At 32.3% G+C, this 25,142-nt stretch overlaps 4 protein-coding genes across 4 annotated transcripts; 1 reads left to right on the top strand and 3 right to left on the bottom strand.

Annotated features, from left to right (window-relative positions):
- Positions 1 to 1,988: 1,988 nt before the first annotated feature.
- LOC107959529 (serine/threonine protein phosphatase 2A 57 kDa regulatory subunit B' beta isoform) lies at positions 1,989 to 4,265 on the top strand. Its single transcript, XM_016895606.2, has 2 exons — positions 1,989 to 3,411; positions 3,814 to 4,265. The coding sequence occupies exons 1-2, from the start codon at positions 2,368 to 2,370 to the stop codon at positions 4,156 to 4,158; spliced, it is 1,389 nt and encodes a 462-aa protein (XP_016751095.1). The 5' UTR covers positions 1,989 to 2,367; the 3' UTR covers positions 4,159 to 4,265.
- Positions 4,266 to 9,636: 5,371 nt separating this feature from the next.
- LOC107959530 (dihydrolipoyllysine-residue acetyltransferase component 5 of pyruvate dehydrogenase complex, chloroplastic) lies at positions 9,637 to 16,118 on the bottom strand. Its single transcript, XM_016895607.2, has 6 exons — positions 15,045 to 16,118; positions 14,413 to 14,604; positions 14,245 to 14,332; positions 10,215 to 10,285; positions 10,021 to 10,104; positions 9,637 to 9,922 (listed from the first exon to the last, which is right to left on the bottom strand). The coding sequence occupies exons 1-6, from the start codon at positions 15,891 to 15,893 to the stop codon at positions 9,818 to 9,820; spliced, it is 1,389 nt and encodes a 462-aa protein (XP_016751096.1). The 5' UTR covers positions 15,894 to 16,118; the 3' UTR covers positions 9,637 to 9,817.
- A 1,563-nt stretch (positions 16,119 to 17,681) lies between these two features.
- LOC107959531 (30S ribosomal protein 2, chloroplastic) lies at positions 17,682 to 19,770 on the bottom strand. Its single transcript, XM_016895608.2, has 4 exons — positions 19,304 to 19,770; positions 19,074 to 19,175; positions 18,677 to 18,976; positions 17,682 to 17,925 (listed from the first exon to the last, which is right to left on the bottom strand). The coding sequence occupies exons 1-4, from the start codon at positions 19,598 to 19,600 to the stop codon at positions 17,887 to 17,889; spliced, it is 738 nt and encodes a 245-aa protein (XP_016751097.1). The 5' UTR covers positions 19,601 to 19,770; the 3' UTR covers positions 17,682 to 17,886.
- A 2,498-nt stretch (positions 19,771 to 22,268) lies between these two features.
- LOC107959532 (transmembrane protein 18) lies at positions 22,269 to 25,019 on the bottom strand. Its single transcript, XM_016895609.2, has 4 exons — positions 24,666 to 25,019; positions 23,955 to 24,060; positions 22,623 to 22,771; positions 22,269 to 22,504 (listed from the first exon to the last, which is right to left on the bottom strand). Exons 1-4 carry the CDS (start codon positions 24,804 to 24,806, stop codon positions 22,409 to 22,411), a joined length of 492 nt encoding a protein of 163 aa, XP_016751098.1. The 5' UTR covers positions 24,807 to 25,019; the 3' UTR covers positions 22,269 to 22,408.
- Positions 25,020 to 25,142: the final 123 nt, after the last annotated feature.

Genomic DNA, 25,142 nt, shown 5'->3' with positions numbered 1-25,142 from the left:
CGAAAATTGGTACGTTGGGTATACGACTTTTGGATGATGTAACTTTATTCACAATAGTGGAATTAATAGCTCAATAAACGATAAATGATATCCTCTTATTAGCATTATAGGGCATATGGAAAAGTAACGTGGTCACCAGTCATTTATTTAGGTTAAATAATTTAATTACTATTTGTTAGCAATTGTCTCTTTTCATAAAGGAAGATGTAAATATTACCATGAAATAAAATAGGATCATCTTGAGAGAACGAAATTAACCCAAAGAGATAAAGATATCAAATAAGGGTAACACACTTATGGCAATGTCATTTTTTTGGCAAAAAATGACAAGGTCATTGGACAAGTACGTATTAAGTTGTTTTTGAGATGATATATAATAAGGGAGAGTCCAATTATGGTACTTTAGTGGAATGACTTCATGTTATAATTAATAGGCAAAGAGCCAGAATTTAATTACAAATAATTGAACCTTAATTATACATATGTCTAATCAATCCTTTTACTTGATTGATATAACCCAAAATAAATTTGATAAAGAATTGATACTATGGAATAAATGAAAACGACAATTAAGAGAAATAGATCACATGTATCACTATCCATAGTGAATGAGTTTTCTCATTAAGCACAAAAGATGACTTAAAAATTAAATTAATTTATTCAAATTATTATTTGATTGCAATTAAATAATTAAAATTTAAAGTGAGAATTAAATTAATTAGTCATTGTAGTTTTATTGAATGAGACAATTAAATATATTTCCTCATAATTTTTAATATAACAAAGTTGTTATTACTTTAACAAAATTATAATCGGGCTGAGAAAATAATTTAATTGAGAAATTTAGTTAATTAATTAATCAATATTTTTAAAAATAGAAAAATAGTTATTGGGTTGGATAAATTATAAGTGTTAGTTAACATTCCAAATTACATATATATAATTGTACGCAATACACAAGATGGACTTGAGAGCTCATCCATGTGAGAGGGGTGGCAAAGCCTATTATTCCTTAAGGTATGTCGTCGCCTCTTAGTATCCCATATATAAAGGAATAATATATTTTTTATTAAAATATTATTATTTAATTACCCTTTATTTAAATAAAATTATTTTATTTTTTTTACTATAAATAAGAACTATGAGATGATATAAAAACACACAAAAATACAATCAATTAAACATTATTAATCTATAAAAAAAATAGTGTTAATTTATTTGCAAGAATAGTCTCTAATTCGTGTAAAGAGAAATTAACTTTTCTTTTGAAAGGTACTCTCCTCATAAATACAAAATGAGAGAGAATGCGTCAGGGACTAGTAGATAAAAAAGCTATCATTTGTATTTCTTTTCTAAAGACAGAACTTGATATTATTGGTAAAGGCTAAGACTGTGGCGTAAGTTATGAGATTATTTTGATTTTAAATTTATTTTAATAATTTGTATGGAGATGATTCTAAATATAAATGATTAAATATAATATTATTTATATTATACTTGTACTTATAATTATATTAATTACGGCATATTTATGATGCGAGTGTTAAAACAAAATCATGTAGAAAATGTATTTATAAAAAAATATAAAATAACAAATCAAGCTTTATAAAAGAAATATTTTTATTATTACTTAATTAAATCAGTACTGTCGCACCGAACTTAATAAAAGATAAAAGATTTAATATTAGTAAAGATTTATAAAATTTAAAAGAAAAAAAAGAGAGAGAGAGGGAGAAGGTAAATGGTTGAACCCAAGACACGTGAAAACATGAATGGTCATATCTAACATATTTGTGGAGTTGTTAGTGAGAGGAGTTAGGACAAAAACTGCTTTGATCTTGTAAAAGATCCCGTGTGTTTGATGTTTTGTGATGTATGTATATATGGTCCCAAGCTGCAAAAAGAAATGCTTTGGGCAGTGAGTTGGTGAGCCACATGACTTGCATTGCATAGGGATTTAACTTTGGATGTTGTCCTCTTCTTCATCACCCCCCTTACAAGCTGCTAACTGCCTACAAACTCACTATGCACATATTGAATCACATGAAAGATGATTTGATGAACACCATTAAGATTCCTTCCTTCCTACCTTCATTAATATATATTTAAATAATTTATTAATGATGGTATACAAATCCTATTATCCATGCATGTTAATCTCATCTCATAGTGAACTTTTATGCGATTGGGCGACATTTCAATAGTTTTGTTCATCGGATTTTACAACATTCATTTCTTGTCCATAAATCATATCACTGTCCTTTTGCCTTTTGTTGTTGTTGCTTACTATCTAATACCTCTGTCTTTCCTTGGGCCAACAAAGTAACATTAAGAGCAAAAAAGGCCAGCCAAGGAAAGGGAAAAACAATGGGCATTCGGAGGGATTCCCCCAAGAACTCACCCAGTAAGAAAACTACTCTCAAGCATCTCTTTGATCTTGATCCCAAGCCTTATGTCGGAAGTCCCCTTCCCAGTCCCCGCCGTGGTGGTGGTGGTACTGATTGCGAGCACGATGGAATCCTGTCTGCTATCTCTTATTGCAACTCGGTTTTCACTTTCACCGACCCTCAGGAATCGCCTTCTCAGCAAGATCTCAAGCGCCTTAAGCTTATGGATGTTGTCTCTCTGCTCAAATCACCAAAGAAGCCATTGCAAGAACAGCTTTTGTCACCTCTAATGTCCATGGTGTCTGTCAATCTCTTCAGGCCACTTCCTCCACCTTCCAAAACTTCCATCGTCTCTGCCTTGCCTGATGATGAAGAACTCTCCACTTTCACACCTCTATGGCCTCACTTGCAGCTTGTTTACGATATTCTCCTTAGGCTTGTTCTTAACGTGGATTCCAAGAAACTTAAAGATTACATCGCTCACCAATTCATTCGGAATCTTCTTTACTTGTTTCAATCCGAAGACCCCAGAGAAAGAGAGAGCTTGAAGAACGTTTTCCATCGTATATATTCGAGGTTCACTTCATACAGATCGTTTATGAGGAAAGCTATGAACGATGTGTTCTTGCATTACGTTTTCGAGACCGAAAAGCATTGTGGGATCGGCGAGCTGCTAGAGATATGGGGAAGCATCATTAATGGCTTCGGTGTTCCGTTAAAGGAAGAGCACAAGCTTTTCTTGATGAGAGTGCTACTTCCGTTGCATAAGCCTAAGGGTCTGCAGGTTTACCATCGGCAACTGGCCTATTGCGTTTCTCAGTTCGTGCAAAAAGAGCCTGCACTTGGAGGAGTCGTGGTTAGGGGGATTTTAAGGTACTGGCCCATCACTAATTGTCACAAAGAAGTTCTACTTATTGGCGAATTGGAGGAGCTCGTTGAGAATATCGATCCCGATCAGTACCGAACGTTGGCTTTGCCGTTATGCTCTCGAATTACGCGATGTTTCAACAGTTGCAACTCACAGGTAAGCTTCATGATGCTACTTCCTCTGCAACATAACTTGAAATATGATATACAACTAAGGAGAAGTTAAAGAATCAAGTTTGAAAACTGTTTGCCCTTTGTTTCATAGTGGAACCGTTGAGGATCATCATATGAAATCTGTCAAATATTACGGTTAGGCTTATGGCAGGGGTCTACTCTTGTTTAACAATCAATCTATATAACTCCATCATAAATCCTCAAACATTGGTCCCTATTTACTAATCCATACATGCTTCCAAGCAGACGTTTAACATCAAAGATGATGGAATGATTTGATTGGAAGGATACTTTAGTTTAAGGATTCAATTGAATGTGGACCATAATTCGGGTACTTCCAGTGAATTAACCCTTTTTATATACAATTGAAAATCACATGAATCAGGTAGCAGAGCGAGCACTGTATGTGTGGAACAACGAGCAGTTCGTGAAGATGGCATCGGAAGCCATGGAAGAAGTGTTTCCTGTGGTAGTGGAAGGCATGGAGAAGAACCTAAAGCTGCATTGGAGCAAAAGCGTAAAGCAACTAACGGAAAATGTGAAGGCCATGTTGGAAGAAATGGATCCACCCTTATACGATAAGTGCCTCCGAGAAATCCATCACCGGGAATCCGAAGCTCATCGTGAGCAAGTCAAGCGCCAACAGAAATGGGATCAAATAGAAACGGCTGCAGCTAAGCACAGCCACTTCCTTCAACCAACAAAAACCATATGTGTTTCTTCCCACTGAATTACAATTTACAAGCTTTGGTTTCACAGCCAACCAATTAAACATCAAATCTTACTATATATACACATATATATAATAAATATATATGTTTTTGTTATATTTTATTAGATTATGCATGAAGAATTTTGAGTAAATTAAATATATATTGTTATTAATATGATAAAAAACATTGGACCCATACAAATTTCTTTTGTCGAAATTAACTATCTATTATTAATAACTGTGATTAATTTTCTCGCTGTACGTGCTCTTTGAAGAGAAAAACAATTAGTCAAAATCCACAATGGATGAGGATCGAACCCTTGACTTCATAATTAAGGGATGACTTGAGTCTCATAATTATAAAAATATTATTATTATATGTATAAAAAAAAGTTATGTAAGTGAATCTCATTAAGGGTGAGCGTTTGATCGAATAGTAGAATTGAGTATAAAATTTTCGAGTTAACAATTCATATTCTATCATCTAAACTCGATTTGAATTTTTTTTAATCGAGTTGAGTAAAATGTAATTTGAGTCAAGTCGAATCAAGTGAATTTGTTTGAGTTAAATTAAAAAATTAAACATGTAAAATTAAAACCTTGTTGTAGTATAACTAATTCTTGAAAAATTTTTCAAAATAAAAAAAATAATAAATATTTTAGCACTATAAACTTGAATCATTAATTAAATTTTTTGGTTCCCAAAATTGTTATTTTAGAAATTTTTAAAATTTCGAATTTTCTTCATTTAAAATTTATATATATATTTTTTAAAAATATAAATTTTAGAATTTTTATAAATATTTTGAAATTTAAAAATTATTTTAGTTTTTTTAACAATTTATTTAAGAAAGCTCAATTTGTTTATTTTCAAAATTAACAGGAATCAAATTAGTATTTATACCAATTTATTATTCGAATTGTAAAATTCAATTTAACTCGAACTCGAACTTGAATTACTTATTCGAATTGACTCAAACAACTCGATTCAATTAACTAAAAATTAATTTTTTTAATTTTTTCAAATCGAATCAAATTTTGTTAATCCATAAATCTTATAATTATATATATATATAACAACTGTTTTCATTTCACTGCCAACCTGACGAGATTCCGTAAGTATACATATAATTGGACAGCTATAGAGATGAAGTAGAGTTGATTTGGTGGTTGACATGTTTCAATTTCATTACTATTTCACAATATTTATCATTTTTAAATTATTTTATTTGCATTATAGACCTCAATTAATATTATTTCGTCAACTACTGAAACCAATAATCGAAAGCTGGTAAAATTTATGACTATTTACACACTTCCATTGAGTTGTTAACCTACTATCTTATCTAATTTTGTATTAAAATTGTTTTAAATTTAATTATTAATTATTTTTTAAATAGTTAAAATTACATATTTTTATTTAACCAAAATTTTGAAAAGATTAAATTATTTTTTTAATTTTAAACAAAAAAATTATAAAGTAAGTTTTCTATTTAGCAAAAGGGGTGCTAACTGCTAAGCCCTTGCCTGCATTTTTCGCTACGCACATAATATAATTTACTTAAAATACATGAAATTATATACATCCTCTAAACATGCAATAATCCTCTTGGAAAAAAATAATTACTTGACTTCAATGAGTTTAATATATGATATATACAAGAGAGTTATGTTTTCGTAAATGTTTTTGAGTCAAATATGAAATTTTTTTAAAAAAAAAATTAAAGAATCGAAATAATATAAAACAAGGTAACGTAAAACTTAAACTCTAAAATTTTTTTACTGGTTTGCAAAGATGGTCATATAGGTGGTGATGCTAATTAGGCGGGACGGGTGTGGGGCGCTCCTTTCGCGCCCATCCCCGTCAAGAATTTTTATCTCCATCATTTCCATACGACTTGCAAGATTAAAATTATTTCACGTGGGTCCTTAAATCTATCTAATTTCTATTATATTCACTTCGGGACTTATTTCATATAATATATTTATAAGTATTAATTAAATAAATATAAACTAATTTTTTGATGAAAAAAGAACGAAATATCTATCCTTCAGACTCCTATCACATATGTGAAATTAATCTAATTGTCACCATTTAAAAAAAAAGTCGTCGCTACCCTTTAATTAGTAAATAAAATATAACTTCAACATGAGTTTAAAAAATTCAGAAAATAAAGTCCTTACATAATATCTAAATACAAACAAGGTCTCAAATACATCATAAATGACACAAGTGCAAAAATTAAATACTATTGAGATAATTATTAAATTATTTTTTATAAATATTTATTTTTTTAAATATGTTTATTATATTATTCGGGACAAGTGGGGATGAGGTGGGTACAAGGTTATACCTACGGTTGCCCCACCATTCACTGCGAGTCTAATTTTTTTCCTCCATCCTACCCCACCACCAGCGAAACTTGTACCCTTCCCTCCCAATTAAGTGCAAAGTGGGGCTGGATCCCGCAAAACTCACCCCACTGACATCCTTAAAAATTTAAGAAAAGATTCATTTTTAATTTTATTTATAATTTAACCCTCAAATTATATATATTTTTCTATATCGATATTTAAACTTTTTTATTTTTTTGTCCAAATGTGAAAGGGGAAATATAAACATGCGGGGAATATAATCGTATGTCATAATAAATATTATTTCAACTAATGTTAATTATTTTAAAAGAACTAGAAATGCTAATTTGAAATGCCTAAACCAGTTCAAAAGCTGGGGGTCTAAGGAAAGCTTTTTTTTTTTTTGGGTAAAATGAAAATATTGTTGCAGCAATTCGTCTTTCTTCTTCAAAATGGTAAATATTGCCATAATTCAACTTAAATGGTTTCTACCAACACTTGTACATAAAGATTTTCAAATCGAGTGTTTGAATTTACCTGTAATTAAGTGGGTGATGAAGCAATAAATCACTCAAATTTAGGGATTTCAATTCCAATTTGAAATTAAGAGAAGAAAATGAATTCATCAAACCAGATTTTACAGCAACAAAAAAAATAGGGAAATACTAAAATTGATTTGGGAAAAGGAGAAGAAAATAGGTAAAATTAACTTAGAAAAAATTGAAACCTCAAGAAAATGGTCTCTTTTTGTATATGATATCATGAGAATTCAACATTAAATAAATGAGTCAGTATTTTGTACCTTGGTAATATTTTTTTATTTCATAAACATCCTTAAAAAATTGACATATATATATATATTTAATATTTTACTATATTTTTATAGGACATTTATCATGAGAGAAGCAAGGAGGTCAGCCTCTTTCAAATATACAACACCGATTCAGGCAACGCAACAGAGTTTGGCTTTTATGCGGATCCGAATAAATCATCTTTTTCATGAAGGTAAATCATTGCCCGCTAGGCAAGAGGATAGCAAGTTACAAATTCTATTTCGGTAGGACATGTATTTTTATTATTATGAAATTCATAAATGAAGTAATTAATCTTGATGTGTTACCATTATTCTGTTTGTAGTGACGAATCTTGTATGTGTTTCATAAAGGGTTGTGGAAACACATAAAAACTCTTGAATGGAACTGGAAAAAAAAATGTAACTCTAATTTCTTCGAAAATGGTAAGATCTCTGGCACTAGAAAAAGGGGTTGATCTGTATCATCTTGGTTCTACACCGTGTAAATGCTCTTTAATGGAACTTTAGCTTTAGCCGGTCGTCACCAAGAAACCATCAGTTTCGCTTGATGGGCTGGGAATGCCCGGCTTATCAATTTATCCAATAAATTATTGAGGGCTCATTTAGCCCATATGTTGATTAATTTATTCTGAGCTGGAACAATAAACCTATTTGAAGTGGTTTATTTTGTCCCAAAAAAGCCCATGTATGAATAAGGATTAATTTTCATACTTTGCATCTGGAGTACTTCACTTAATTTCTTTTACTGTATTGAGTTTTGACTCTACTTGTGAAATTTAAAAACTCCATTGATAATACTCTAAATATTTTCTCTAAATAATTAAGTAAACAGAAGGAAGCAATTTAAAGAGACTGGCAACAACAAATTGGAGGAGAGATGAGAGAGAGGAGCTAGGGTGGCGGTGATAATAGGGGATGAGAAAAGAAGACATATTGAGAAAAAGAAAATTTTAACAAAAAAAATATAAAAATAACTTACTAGGAATAAGTAATTTATTTTCATTTAATTAAATTATATCTTCTTTAATTTTAATTTTAACTTAAAAAAATTGACCCAGCCCCATTTTAATTGGTTGAACCTGTCATAATTTTTTTTAATGTCTGTTTAAGTTTTGGACCAAAAGTTGTAACGGAGGCAAAGTTTAAATATCAATATGAATAGAAAAAAAGTTAGATACCAATATGAGAAAATATGTATAGTTTGAGGGTTAACTGTCAAAAAAGTTTAAAATTAAAGTAGTTTAATTGTACTTATCATGCAATAAATTTTCGAATTGATCTTATATCTTTACCATATTAATAAAAATATTGTTTATATATTGAATGGTTGAAAGTTTTTTTTTTTACATAAAATAAATAGTTAAAAACTTTAATTGCACCACATTTGATATGTATGGTCTATATGAATGAAAAATATAACGTGACGGTTTAATTATTAAAATATTAATCGTACAAAAAGTTAAAAATTTACACAAAATAAAATAATTTTAGAGCGATGTGGATGTTTTCCGTACTAATTTTGAATTTTGTAATTGATTTTTGAAGGGTAATTAAGGTATTGCCATCATTTTTTTATTTTGGGAAAAATAATTATATTAGGTTGAAAATGATTGATTCTAATTTATATATATATATATATATATTCAAATAAGCTTCAATATAATGGTTGAAATTACTATTGTCTAAGTTATCTTTACTCCTTTTTTTATTATTATGTTAAATTAATTATATTTTATAACAAAATCAATAACATGTCTTCAGGGCAAACATCTATCTAGTTCAGTTAATAGTCAATGGCCAAAAAGTAGTAACTGATCAACATTTGAATTTTTAATTATTAAAAAATTTAATTAAGTTATGACTTTCTGGTTGTGTGTTCATTTTTTTTTAAAAAATAGTGGAGTTTTTGAATTACAATTGTACCAAAAAATTATCAATAATATTTAAGAAAAAAATTTCTCAAAATGTTATATGTTATTCAGAAAAAAATTCAGTAATAGGATTATGGATAAAATTAATAAAAAATAAATATCACATGCAATTTTATCTAGTTGACCTTTGGTCAAATATAAATAATTTATATAATAAATATTATATAATTTAACTAAATATTTAGCGGATCAAAAGCCCCATTTCCTTGATAAAAAAAATTAAATTATTTAAATGAAATTAATAAAATAACATATAATCATTTAAAAATAAATAAAATATTCTAAAATGAAAACACTATTATTATATAAAAATAACTTTTTAAACTTAAATAATTGAATTTGATTGCTTGTGTAAGTAATCATCCAATGAACCAAATAATGATCCAAATACGATCAGAAAACAAACGGAAACTTTATAATTAATAGTAAAAGGGTGAAGTAAAGAAAAAAAATGGAGTGGATAAAGTCAATGTAAGTATAGATATGTGTCTTGTTCTCAACTGGATAACGCCTAAAAATTTTCATCTCAAGTGATTTCAAAAACAGGGAGCATGCTACAAACACAAATTGTCCCACACTAGAAGGTAAGATCTTTAGGATCCTCCACAATCTTAGCCAGTGTTTGCAAGAATGCAGCTAGATCAGCACCGTAGATCACTCGGTGATCTGCCGTCACATTTACCTGAAATGTTCAACAGTATCTCATTTTAATCTATGATGGAACCGGGCAAAGTTTAGTTTTTTTCTCCATTTCTGTTATAAACGCCATATTTTCATTACCTGCATTTGGTTCTTCATGCCAATGCGGCCATCCATGCTAGCCACCACGCTGGGCTGAGAAGCTCCAACCGCCATAATTGCTCCCTGCACACCCACATGATTAGATAAAATATCCACAGGTTCCCAGCAGATCTTACTGTGTTCTAGAGACTCCGGCAAAAGGAGAAATATTAATAATTAAGAAACAAACTTACAGTTCCAGGTGGCAGAATGGCATCAAACCGGTCCACACCAAACATCCCAAGGTTAGACAGGGTGAAAGTACCTGCAAAAGGAGCAAACATCGGCAAAAATGAAATCAGATTAAGTAGAGGCCTCAGCTACGTTGAAAGCATATTAGAGCAAAAACTATAAATTAACCATGACTTTATGAGAAACGAGAATAATAGGGCAAAAACCAGAGGTAAACATACAGGCCAAACTCCTAGATGGTATTTAGTAGCATAGGGCTGGAAGGCTTATGGGTACATTAAAAAGAGGCGGGAAGGGGGGGGGTGTTAATTACAAATTTTTAAGCAACCATAGACCATAAATTCCAGTTATTATATATCAACCACACATACCAACAATTATTGCATTAAATTTATCCACTACAATTCAAGATTGTACAAGATCCACCAAAATACTGTGTAAACCTCAGACTTATAATCAGTCACAACAAGCAGAACTAGAAGGATTTCCAATCATCCTAACATTAACATGCCTAGGATTTGTCCAGCCTTTGTATTTGGTGATGATGGATGATATCAAGCTTATTGTAGGAATAACTTAACTTCAACATATTTTAAAGGATTCAGTAGTAGTTTCTAGAATAAACTAAGCATAAATGGATAAAAGGGCAAAGAAAGTTAACAACACAAGGGTTTCTTCTTTTCTCATTAAGCATAGTCAAAATTGAAACGGTTCTAAGGCAAGTTAACATGTGGCAACTAAGGAGAAGAAAAAGATAACAACAATAGGAGCTCTAGGGAGAGAGATTCTTGGCACACAACAAGCAGTAATTTTGACGTTAACTTTTATTAGTTAGGGGTGAGCAAAACTTGATTCGAGTTGAAAAAATCGAAACAAAATTTGAATTTCAAGTTAATCGATCAAGTCATTTGAGTCAATCGAATAAGTAATTCAAGTCTTGAGTTTGAGTTGAATTTTACAATTCGAATAACTCGAATAATTCAAATAACAAATTGGTGTAAATACCCCTTTGATTCATATCAATTTTGAAAATAAGCAAATTGGTCTCTCTCTCAATAAAAATTACAAAAAATTTCAAATTAATTTTCAAAAATTAAAAATATTTATAAAAATTTCTAAAAAAATTCTAAAGTTTTTTAATTATAAAAATTATAATTATAAGTTAATTATTATCACACTAAAGTTTTTATTTATTTATTTTGTTCTGGAAAAGTAAAAAAATTCAAATCGAGTTAGGATGATAAAATAGGACTCGTCTAACTCGAAATTTTTTCATTCGATTCGATTGAACGCTCACCTCTATTTTCCAGAGTGATCAAGGACTTAATCATAAAGAAATTGTATGCTCAGTATCCTGCTGGTGAAATCTAGATCTATAATTCCTGGAAGTATATTTGATATTGTTCCAATTACTGGGAGTCTCAAGTTTAGGCAAAAACTTAAGCAAGAACATTGTTTCATTTACTTGCTAGTGGATTTGTTGCTAATTTACCTATCGTTTTCCCCCTCTACACTAAAATGTTTTCAATGCAAATTTGGTATTTTTGCTTGGTTCTGTTGCTTAGCTAATTGATTATCTTAACTGCATCCAGTGACTTGGAATTGAATCCGATCAACTGATATTAGAGCTCTTGGATAGGCAAAAGCCAATGGATAGTGCTAGAAGGTCCATAATTGAACTGGCTTTTAATGAATAAATTAATTTGAAAGACAATGACGGGGGATCTCATCTATTTTATAGACTGGTATGATCCAGCACTGTTTTGCTATGTGCAGATAAGAAATGGGAGAAGCTGCTTAGGAAAATTATTGGCACCATTGACAGAAATTAGTCTGGCTATCATTTCCGAACAAGACTAGTGTAACTGAACTTCTCAAAATTTGGAGGCAATTTATGAGAGGAAAAGTGCATAGAACAAAGTCTTCATGTTAAGAAGGCTTGCTAATTTAAGTACAAGGAGTGACAACGTAGTTGAGAACTAGATGTGTTTCAGGATTTTGTGAATAAGCTTTCCATTAGGAATATAGTGTTTGATGATGAGTAGCACACAGTCTCTCTTGAATTCTCAAACAGATAGTTGGGAAACATAACGGCTTTCATAAAAAGTTAACTAGTGGTAAAAATTACTTTGAAATGATCAGGGAAAGTGTCATAGATGTAAAACTAAATAAATAAATAAAAGGCAAGAGAAGGGTGTCGATCATGGACAAGCCCTTGTCACTGAAGATAGGGGTTGAGGGGAGAACAATGGACCTAGAGATTCCAATAAGTCTTGATGAAGGTCTTTGTCCAGGAAAAAGGCCAGTGTTTTTACAACAAGAAACCTCGTTATTTGGAGAGAAATCATAGGATCTTGGAGCAAGAGTAGAGAGGTGAAAAGAGTTGGAAAAAGGTGGATGATGAAAAATATAGGATTGTGAAGCAAGAGGAAAAGGCTAAAAGAATTAGAAACAGGGGGATGCTGAGAGCACTGCTGTGGCTGCTACAATGTTAGGTGATGATTCGGTTACACCAATTTGTGCAAGTGGTAGTAGTGATTGCGAGGATCCGAATGTTGAGTAGATTGCTGCTTTGGCAGCCTTGCATGACTCTTTTGCCAAGAGAGAGCTCTTTGCTTCCTATAAAGAAGTTGACTTATATGAGGGGTCTAAGCTTCCTATAAAGAATACTTATAAGAGAGCTCTTCACTTCTTAGGAGTTGTGAAGATAGGAAATAAAAGAAAACCTTGCACTGCAGCAACTTCCTTCGCCAGTTGGTTGCTGACATGTCAAAATATTAACCAACAACGAGGAATGAAAAAACAGGGTGACATTCACAAGGAGCAAATTCAAGTGGAACTGGACTATATAGCTCATGAAAGAAACCCTAGCGTTGCAGTAACTTCACTGCAAAAACTGAAATTTTTACATGGACTATATATAATATAATGAAAACTAAAATAAAGAATTGAGATTTCCTATGGCTTGTCTCTTTCTACACCAACTTCATATATTTTCCTTCAAATTTTTCCTTCTTCCTCATTTCACTTCTCTATACCTGATTTCCATTTCTTATTATGCATCACTTTAAGATTGTGCAAATGATAAATATAGACCATATAGTTAGTATTTTCAGCCCAAGCAATGAGTAAGAAGGGAAAAATAATAAAAACTAATAAAGAAGAGCCAAGAGAAAAAATGAAACAGAAGAGCCAAACTTATGCTCTACCTTAACTAAATCAAGAAAAGTGAGATCCGACTGCCTATCATAACTAGAGCATTGACCTCATTGGACTATGCATACTCTTTGTTGAGTTGCGTAAGCACTTTTCAAATACGAATTGAATTTAAGTTCCAGATATACTTCAAAATAATTTTGCATGAAAAATTGTCTGCATGAAATTGCATGAGAAATTTCTACTCATTCACTGCTCAAGTCAAAATGTCCAACTGCGTATGACAAATATGCCTTACATTAGACAGTGACAAAAGAAAGAATTACTTTGATAGCTAGAACAGTCAATAATATTGCAACAAATAATCAAACTTGAATGTTTGGATTTGTAAATTAAAGAGCTAGTTGTTCCTAAAGAAGCTAAAAAATGGAAAAGTGACATATTGGTGGCCTATCAGCTAACTCTTTAGTCTGAACATTAACAAACAGTTTCATATTCTTAAGTTTAAACCTGATGTTTAAAGTTCAAAACATTCTCAGTAACATGCGTGGGAAATTGTAAGACCCTAGCAGTACATTAAACTGCCCCGGCATAAAGGTTAAAGAATGCCCATAAGTAGAACAAGTACTTTCTGAAACCTCATGATTTTTACAAGCATAATCATCCAAGTAAGACTTCAAAATTCCACTAACATTTTCCACTTATTCTGCTACTTCTTATCCAATATTTTCAACAACCAAGTACAAAAATATTCATCCCCTTGAAAATTTATAAGCATTTCAAATCAATATGAGAGAGAGGCAAACAGCATGACACCAAAGAAGATTCCAGCATCTATATCATCAAGCTGAACAATGCTAACATGAAATAACATACCTGTATTATATTCATGAGGTTGCAGTTGCTTGGCCCGTGCCTTATCAACCAACTCTTTCCACTTTCTTGACAATGTATAAATGTCAACCTAAAATACAAAGAAATAAAGCCCTTAGAACATAGTTACAATCATATAATGTCAGAATCCAAAAGTAGAATAATGAAAACCTTATCAGCATCTTGTAGAACCGGTGTAATCAACCCTCCATCTATAGCTACAGCAACAGCAATATTGATGCTACTATTGTATGTAAAGCTGTTGCCATCCCTACAGCAGGAGTTCACCACTGGATGTTGAACCAATGCAAGTGCAGTTGCCTTTGCAAGCAATGCTGTCATTGTCACACCCTTGGACTTGATCTGAACAAAAAATTACAACTTATATCAACCAATATTCACAAACAAATGAAAAGAAACTCGATAAGTACAACATAACAGTACTATTCATCTACAATTTACGAAAGAGTTTAGAATATCAACATCTTTTCCAGCAAAATGTCCCAAAAATATTCTAAAGACCCTAAATCAGGAAAAGTTTCTTTTATTCAAGTAAGTTTTCTAGTGTAAGGATTTCTTTTTTTGGAAAGCTTATAATGCCTGAAAATATATTTAATTTAAGCTCTAGAAAAGTCATCTTCTTTCATATGGCATTGTCAAGATTTCACCATTTCGAACTAAATGCACTATCTTAAGTCCTATGCCTACCATCCATGACATCATCAATTTATAAAATGATTCGAAGTGCAAAAACAAAAGATTGTTATCATTTTAAAGCACCTTAACAAAACAACAAGCTTTACCTTTTTGTACAAGGCATCAAGTGCATTCGTGGTGATAGTGTACCCAACTCGGAACGTAGGCACTGACAAGCTCTCGACCATATTCCTACTCACAGCACCCTGCATTGTGGTAAAAGGAACCACTGTTCCCAATTCAATCCCAGGAGCCACAGGATCTGGCTTCGCCGGAGAAGCAGCCACCGGTACTGCTACCGCAGCTGCCTCGACGTCCTTAGCCACAATCCTCCCCAAGGGTCCACTCCCCACAACTGTTCCCAAATCCACCTTCAACTCCTTAGCCAATTTCTTGGCATACGGCGAGGCAACTATCCTCTTCCCTCCTTCCGAAGCCGGATGTACGGCGGACCCCAAAGTTACAGCCTTTGCGACCGGAACTGATGGAGCAGCAGCAGCAGCCGGAACATCCGGAGCCGCCTCTTCAATTTGCTTTGGCTTTTCTTCTACTACCTGAGGAGTGCTATTCGAAGAAGACTGCGATTTAGCTTTGGCTTCAGCGATCTCGTCTTCAGTCTCAGCCAAGAGGGCGATTGCAGAACCGACGGGAGCAACGCCGCCTTCCTCCACCATAATAGCGGCGAGGAATCCCTCGTGGAAACTCTCGACGTCCATATCAGCCTTGTCGGATTCCACAACAACAACGCTCTCCCCTTTAGACAACTTGTCCCCTTCCGACTTCATCCAAGACACGATCTTACCTTCCGTCATTGTAGAGCTGAGTGCGGGCATGAAAATCTCTCGTATCTTGGCCTTCACTTGAAGGGATTGAGACTTCCCTTTGGAACCAGAAATGGAGCGCCGGCGAAGGGAAGAAGTAGAAGGAAGGAAAGAAGTCTGTAGAACGTTAGCCATTTAAGGAAGGAAATGAGAAGAAAGGGGAGGAAAATTGAAAGGAAATATGTTGGCTGTTGATGTTACTATAGCTTAGCTGAAAGTTTAAAGCCTAAAAAGTTCCTCGAAAGCATCGAAACGAAACAACGAAAGAATGGGCGGAGGATTCAACCCAACCAAACTAAACCCAACTCAACGGCTGGATCTCAAACTTCACTCGCCTCGCCTCGCCTCGCGTGTCTTTACCTTTTATTTTTTCTTCCCATTTACATTAATACAGTAATACTAGTTGGAAATTAGTTTGACCTTAAATTCTAATTTCTTTACATCCTTATTTATCATTGTTAATATTTTATCAAAATTATAAATTTTGATCATATCCACACTTAACTTTAATCATCTCAACCCTAATGCTTGAATTAAATCGTATTCATTAAATTGTATTTAACAAATTAAACAAGTTCACATTTAAGTTAATTTTATTCTATTAATAAAATCATACAAAAATCAAACCTAATAATATTATAATTAACTTTCATCAAACCCGAAAAGCTGAATTATATACTAAAAAATGACTTTTGAGTATCAAAATATATAACTTTTATCTAATACAAAACTTTTATCAAATTAACAAAAAAAATAACATAGATACCACATTTAGAAAAAAATGTCAAAATCATATATCAAATGATATATTAAACCAAATAAAAAATATTCAAACTTAGAAATATTACAATTTTATATTTTTAGTATTATAATTAAAAATATAATTATTATATTGAATCCTAATCTAAATTTTTATTAGCATATGTAAATTCTCAAATGCAACCTGTGAATATATATATTTAGGCCCGATTTGATAATTTATTGAGAAACATTAAATTTTTTTTGCAGTTTAATTTTTTAAATGTGTGATAACAAATATGGAAAACCATTTGATGTAATTTTTCAACGTAAAATATAAGTAAATAAGGAGTGATTAATCACTTGATGAATTGAAGATTATCAATTTATACTTTAATTTTTTTCTTTTACATCATATATTATCTCTTAAATTACAAATCAATTCACAAAATATAAATGTGTTTTTTTTATTATTAGTTTGGATATAATTAAAAATATTTTTTTAATTATGATATTTTTATATTTAACACTTTAACTTTTCTTAGTCATTTTTTAAAATTCAAATTTAAATTAATAGAAAAATATAAAATAAAATTTTCAATTTTAACATTTACATTTATCAAACAATAAATTATGTTTACCAAACAATTTTTACAATTCATGCTCAATACTTATTAAATTCAATATTAAAATTTCAACACTTAATTTTTACAATTTGACATATATGCAGGAAAAAAAAGTTAATTGGCAAAATAGGCCGATTTTTTTTTGAAATTTAAATAAATAGACCATTTTTGGAAAGAAAGTGTAAAAACACATCCAGCTAGACGCTTCCAACTAGGTGTGCTTTCCCTGGCATGTCGTAGAAAGCCCGTCCAGTTAGACGCGTTTTTACACACTCTTTTCAAAATTGTCCTATTTCCCTAAATCTTGAAAAAAAAAAACCTATTTGGCCAATTAAAAAACCCCAGCGTATTTAGTTTATTTAGCCTAGTGATAAATTTTTTAGGAAATTACTTGATATTTGACCAATTATTAAATTAAAAAAGAAATAATAATATAATTAAATATGTATAAATAAATATAGTCCTTTTTTCTTCTGAGAAACATTTCAAAATCACTTTGCTAAAGCCTAAAAATGGGAGGAGGCATAGCAGAAGATAACGGATATAGGGAAAAATGAGATGATATAATATGCATCAGATTCAGCTTCCCAAATGAAAAAGTGTTTATCCTCTTTCTCCTTTTCCAGTTCAACAAATTAAGCTTCAGCCTCCTATAATTACAACAACCTCATAAGTTGAGTGATTGTCCATTCAACAGAAACAAAACAACTACCTACTTTGCAATGAATGTGAAATGGATACAAGATGAGAAGGAGCACCCCGTTTTATGCCTTGTTTACACGAATTTCTTGCCCCTCCAACATCTGCAATCACCAACCCTTTTATATCAGTAATACTTACATTGCTCATTTCCCACAAAACCTATATTACTCGAATTCAGGTATGACCCTGTGAGTATCCTTAAAGTTCTGTCATGTATTTGGAGGTCATATCTCTATAACCATTTATGGGACATGAATACTTCAAGAAAAATGAAGAGTATGAGCAAACAGAGCTAGAAACACACAAGTAGAAATAGTGAGAAGTAAAGAGTCCAGAACATACAATGTATAAGTAGAACTAAATGAGCACACATGACTTCCAAGAATGAAACAACGGATGAATATTTTGACAGATTCAGACTATCAAATGAAACCAAAAAGTTTGAGCATTAAAAAGGAAATCACAACCACACGAGTGTTTAAACGGTTTTTCCGGATCATACTCTTAGACACATGTCTGGATGACACGAATACTTTAAAGAAAAACGCAGTGTCAGAGCAACATAGAATTGCAACAACCAAGCTAATTGCAGTCACCAACAAATCAATACTTCCCCTCAACACATATACAGGAAACATGAAAGAATATGCTGCAAAAGCACTTCACAACAGGATCGGATATACAGATGTAAAAGGCCTCTCATTCCAAAGATCTAAACTTACTCGTAATAACAATAAGAAGAAAGAACAGGATTTCATAAACATTAAAAAGAAAAACTGTCACTGAAACCATTGCATACAACAAGGGTGTATATTGCAGAAGCAAAGGCAAAAAAAGTGTTGAACAACTTACAGCATTGTTAAAAGAAGAGATGGCAGCTTCAACTTCCTCATCTGAAGAGAATGATACAAACCCAAATCCCCCTGATTTGGAGGACCCCGGGACCCGTGAAACCTTGGCGCTCATTACCTTCCCTTTCTCAGAAAAAAACTTCTTTAGTGTCTCTGAAGTTACTGTCTTCGCAAGGTTTCCCACATAAACTTTGTGCGGGCTATCAACGAACTGGGAATCCTCCGCCTGAAGGAGAGACAAATCCACTTGTGGCAGAGGCTTTTCGGTGATGTTTACCTTGATTTCCCGCCCTCCAATTTGCTGCAATACATGAGAGAATAAGAAAAAAAACACCATGAAAACCAGATACCTCAACATATGTGCTAAGTTTCCTCGTATATGAGGGGTTTGGGCTTACAGTGCCATTTAGTTTCTCGATTGCCGCATTAGCATCCTCCACGGTTTTCATGGTAACAAAAGCAAATCGGCGGCTCCTTCCAGAGTACTTATCATACATCACCTGCAATTTTACACCCATACGAAAAGCAGCATTTTCAGAAAGGCTTTAAAACCCTTTTTCTCTTAATGTTAAGTGATATTATAAATTATAAAAAAGGAAAAGAAATGAAAAAGGAAGGAAGGAAGCACCTCTGCTTTTTCAACAGCGCCATGTTCCTCGACAATCTTTGTCAGCTCGTCATTTTTCAAATTTCTGGGTATGTTGCCAACGTAAAGCCTCCTGGCGGCCTCGGAAGAAGGGGAGGCCACCGTTGCGGTTTGCTCTTCTGCCGCGACAAACAACCTTAATTTTCTGGGACGTGAACTCAAGGTGAGATTTTTAGGCAAATTGGGTTGGAGGAATTGGAGCAAGTGTTGGTTTGATTGGGGTTTGACGGAGAGTTTAGTGAGGTATGGGGGTAATATTAGAGATGACATTGAAGCCATTTTTCTCTGCTTGGGATAAGAAAATTAGTATTGAGGGAAAGAAAGGAAGAGTAAGAGCAGGGGGTTTTATCGCATTATCCACTTCGGGGCTTTGGCTGTCACTCACCTGCGGGTAGCTATATGCCCCGGCTTCAATTTGGGCTTAAGATCTGCAGTATTTTATTTAGAGTTCTTCGTGGCCGGATCGGGTTGCCCTAATAAAATTTTTGGGGGATTGCTAGGTTTGGGCTTGATTCGGTCTAAAACTTAATTTTTTTTTGTTTAAGTTTGGTTCCAGAAAAAATGCTAAAATTTAAGCTTGAATTGGTTAGTATTAAATTTTTTAAATTTTATTTTTTATACAAAAAAATTTTAAAAATATAATACACTAAAAATATTAAAATAAATATTTTTCAATAAATTAAAACATTAACAATAAAATAATAACAACATAATAATAAAATAATAGCAAAATAGTGACAAAAAGTGAAACAACAATAAAACATGAAAAACAACAGGATTTGTTTTATCGAAAATTCGAGTTAAACCCAGGTTTAAAAAACTTTAACTAAGGTCGGGCCCATTTTTTAAATAGACATTATTTTTTATCTAAGCCTATATTTTAGGCTTATATTTTTCTCAAACTAATAATTTTAATTTTATTTAAACCTTTTATTATTGATGAAGAAACTAATAATAAATTAATTATCATTTTACTTTACTTGTGATTAACAAGGTTTGAATCTCCATCTCTTTTAAGTGTTAATCATTACTTCAAACGAATTTTCGTCTATTATGCAATCATATTATGATTTATTTATATGTTGGATTCACTTATAAATTTAAAAATCATATTTAGAATCAGTAATTAATTATATTTGGAAAACTAAAATAATAGACAGACTGAGAGTTGGAAAAAATCGATATTATTTAAGGCGCTTTTTAATAAACTAAAAGAATTTGTGAATTTTTTCAAAGTATTAAGTGTGGGAAAAATTAAATACGGAAATTAAATATTGAATTTATATTATAAATATATTTATTATGTTACTTATTGAATATCCAATTATTTATTTATTTATTTTTTCATCTTTTTTCTTTGAACAATTTATGAAATTTTAAACAAAGTCGAGTTTCAATTTTTTAATTAAGTCCTTAATCTCAAGATTCCTCATTGTGTTTGCTATGTACTTAATCGCTTGAAATAAATGTTATCACTGACCTATCATACTACTGCAGTGAAAGAAAAATTAAAATTACGAATGAAATGCTTTATGGAAAATTAGTTAGAAGCAAATGACTTTCATTAAGGAACACATAATTCTTAACCATAATTGTTCACCTCTTTCATATTACAATAATTTAAAGGAGTATGAAATAACTATTATATAGAACCAAATTTGAGTCTCTTAGTTCTCACTTTGGTTAGCCCGGCAAACTTAATCAACCTTTTTTTTCCTTTTTAAATTTTGAATTAGTATTGGAAAATCGCAGTTCAAACTTGAAAGTAGTCAGAGTTTAAGATTAAGCATGAGAATCAATCTATCTCTGTTTTTTTTTGTTTTTTTTAATAAGTAAATAAGCTTAATCAAGCCTAGCAGAATGTGTTCAAGTAACTCAAGTTTTATCTCAGATAAAGCTCAAATTTTAAAAGTAAGGCTTGATTGAGCTTGAGCCGTGCTTCATGCTTTGAGTTTCTGAGTTAAAACTCAAGCTTTGGTCAATAACACCCCATTCCAACACCAAATCACACATCTAAGCCTCTATTTCCTCACCAAACCTACTTACCACCATTTCAATACCATAATTAAAACCTTCTTATAGATCCCCAATTTAGTGGAATCGGACACAACAGATAAAATAATATTAAAAGCTTTTTATATATTCCTCCCTAGAGGTGTGCATGGGTCGAGCCGAGCCATGCCCAACTAAAAATTTAAGCCCGTTTGCTAACCCAAGCCCGGCCTAGCCCAAAAAATGGACCTAAAATTTTACCTGAGCCCGACCCGGCTCGCCCATATTAATTTTTATATAATTTTAAAAAATATATATATAAACTATCAAAAATACTAAAAATATCAAAATAAATATTTCTCAACAAATTGAAAATAAATTTTAAAAAATATGTATACTTAAATAACACTAAAATAGATGCAATTTAACAAGCAAATGCCTCTAAAATAATAACAAAATTAGCAAATGTCTTTAAAATAATAATAAAATTAACAATAAAATAAATTTTATATAATATCCAAACAATAACAACAAAATAGTAACAACATAATAGTAAAATAGTAGCATAATAAGGAGAAAATAATAAGAAAATAATATTTAAAAAAACAGATTTTTTTTTCATTTAGGTCAGCTAGGCCGGGCCAAAAATGCCTTACCCAAGACCCTGCCTATTTTTTAAACGGACCTTATTTTTTTGCCCAAGCCCATTTTTTGGGCCTATATTTTTGCTCAAACCCTCCCACATTTTTTACGGACCTTCGAGCCGGGCAGGGTGGCCCAGCCCATGCACACCTCTATTCCGCCCTGAGCAATAGGCATACAAGGATGGTAAACAAAGCTAAAGACCAAATGCCTGGTCATTTAATGATTTATACCACTAAAAGTTAACCAAGGATGAAATAGAAATGAAAAATTTATCTTGAACTAACTTAGACATCCTGAAAGGAGACCTTGATGCAAGTAAACAATTCTATATATGAAAAGAAGTATAGAACACCTTTAAAATAAGAAATAGAAAACAACAAGAAACTTTCTAAATGAGATTGACATGTATTGCATTCGCTATTGTGCTAAAAGAGGTGGAACTTGGCAATTTCAATCCTGCTTGTTACGAGCAAGCCTTGCACGGTGCCTGAGCTCGGCCTTTTTCCATCTAACTATTAGGTAACACATGGAAAAGAGAGTATTTATCTGCAGAAAGTAGCAGATGCTGATGTTTAGAAAAAGAAAAAAAAAAAAAAGAAGAAGAAAGAAATGAAACAAAGAAGTTTCAAGGAAGGGGGCACAGGAGAAGCTCCTGAACACTGACCAAGATGATGATTGCAATAATGAGAAGAGGACCAGACCAGAGTACTGACAAAAAAAGTCCACTTGGATCAAAATAGTTCTGCTTTGCAAATTTCTTCCAGTTGTCACCAAGGAATCCATTCAGTAACTCCGCAAAATAAACACCGAGCACTACAGGACATCATCAAGCAAATAAGATAGAATTGCAAAGAATGCTCAAAATAAAATGAGCTTCAATATTTTCATTGCAGAAATATTTGGTGATGCATGAAACGGTACTGACTAATTTGCCAGAAAGAAAACAAATACTTATGTCTTATTATGCAGATCGGCATTAGGATCCTGCTCAATGTTTCGGAATGCTTGATAACATTGAAAGGCTTCAATATTGAGTTACAGCTATAATGACTTCAACTATTTTCCCTTCTGACCCCTTCAATGGCATGATGATCTTCTTCCCAAAGTTTCAGCTGTGTTTCTACTTCACAGAGTCCAAGCATGGCAGAAGTAAAGGTTTTACACTTATCCATCTATAGTCTTGACGAAGTTCCATTTCAACTTTTACCCCTACTTAACTGACTTACAGATGGCTTCACCACAGAAATTTTAAAATGAATTCTGAAATGGGAAGTCCTATCCTGGATTCCTTGCTTGAAGCAAAGAACCAGACATCCTAGGTAATAATTAAATCATTAATGTCTAGCAAAGATTGCTACTTTATGTTCCACTACATAGATGACTATCGAGGTTACAAGTCTAGGGGGCCAGGAACAAACATGGAAGGATGTATACGCACCCTAACATATGGAAGTGAATAGGGTTCTTTTGCTTGTCAAGTCATCTACTATTTGCTTCTCAGCTTTGGAGTTTAAGATTGCAAGAATCCAAATCAACTTTTGTAGCAAGACAAAAGTGTAAATGTTTTTTAAATAGCCTTGCATTACTTATTCAAGGGCAAGTTGGGCATGAGGAAACATTGTTTATTGATAGAAGCTGGAAAGCTGGTCCTTGTAAATACTGTGAAGCTGCCAAGTCCTATTCAATATCTTGGAATTTGGAAACTCTATCTGATCCAAGGTTAACTACCAAGCTAATGGGCTAACCATAATCACACTGCAAGGTCATTATAATATATATATATATATTTTTTGCTAAGCAAGGTCATTGATATATTAACATGCAATATTACATATGTCCTCAACCATTCAACCACAAGAGAGTTTATTTGAGAAGCTTCACATTAGAATAAATCAAGTAAAAAAGGATCAGTAACAAACTACTATAATCAAAAGGCGAGTTCTAAATACTCATATATTGAAGATGACTGCAGATAACTGAGAAACAACAAACTTACATGCCAGAAGGAACAAACACATCTGGAAGTTAGTGTTCTTCCTCGAGAAGATTGTTACTATCAATAAGAAAACATGGAATGCCAGTAAGCACATTAACCATGGCTCCTGCCAAATAGGGGGGAAAAGGTTAGGGAATTGTTACCAATAGATGGTGGATCAAGAACACAAGTAGAATCAATATAAAGACCACGCCTAAGACCTGACGCTAAACAACAAGTCATCTAAGATTTATGGCTTTAAGCATCCCATTTGAAAAGTTTCAACTTTCCATTACCGACAACCGTGCATAAAATGAAAGCTAAAAGTCTGTTAGAAATAGATCAACTTATACGTTAAAATATTACAAATGCCCAAAGTAACATAAGTTAAACTCATAAGTCAGGCATGGCAAACGATCTAACTCAAGAAACCACCTTTACATCAGGCAGATCAGATAAAGAACTACAGTAAGGCATTATTACGAGTTTAAACCTGGATTTAGCATTGTTCCAATCACCAACTAAAATGATAATTCGTGCATCTCAAATCTGACACGGGCATTCATATTAGAATTCACTTTGGTTACTGAGAAAAAGTTGAAGATAAAACAATCGACCACGCAAAATATCAAACAGTCAAATCCTCTAAATCTCTCTTTCCCCGTCCCCTGGATCTAAACTTTACCCAAAATGCAGGGAAACCAATGAGAAAATAATAGACAGAAAGCGGACCTTCCAGTCGATTGCATGGAAGAAGCCCATAAAGTTATCATAGGCGGGTCGGAGGCCCGAACGAAGCTCCGAGGATAGCTTCTGAACTAGATCCGCCATTAATTCCATGTGCTCCTCCACAGCTGATCTCAGCTCTTCCATTGTTCTTCTGTTATTTTAACCAGATTCAGATCGAGCAAAAGAAAAAGATCAAACAGTCAGGAAATGACGATGAGATTGGCAGAGGGTTCGCGTTTATATCATCGTCATTTGAATTATCTGGACTTTCAGTCGAAGAAGAATAGAAGGGTTGCGGTTGTTCTGGGGTTTAAATGTCGATTGACAAAAATGTCCTTGATAATTTGGTTCAAGTTTACCACAGCTTTGATAAATAGTTGAAAAAAAAATCAATTAAAAAATTAAAGTTTTTAATGATTTAGTCTTTTACGATAATCCAAAAGGATAGAATTTTTATTTTAAAAAAAATGATGAATATTT

Source organism: Gossypium hirsutum, chromosome A05 (genome assembly GCF_007990345.1).
Source record: "Gossypium hirsutum isolate 1008001.06 chromosome A05, Gossypium_hirsutum_v2.1, whole genome shotgun sequence".
NCBI classification, from domain to species: domain Eukaryota; kingdom Viridiplantae; phylum Streptophyta; class Magnoliopsida; order Malvales; family Malvaceae; genus Gossypium; species Gossypium hirsutum.
The sequence above is the reverse complement of the archived record's forward strand: the minus strand, read 5'-3'. Positions and strand labels throughout refer to the sequence as shown.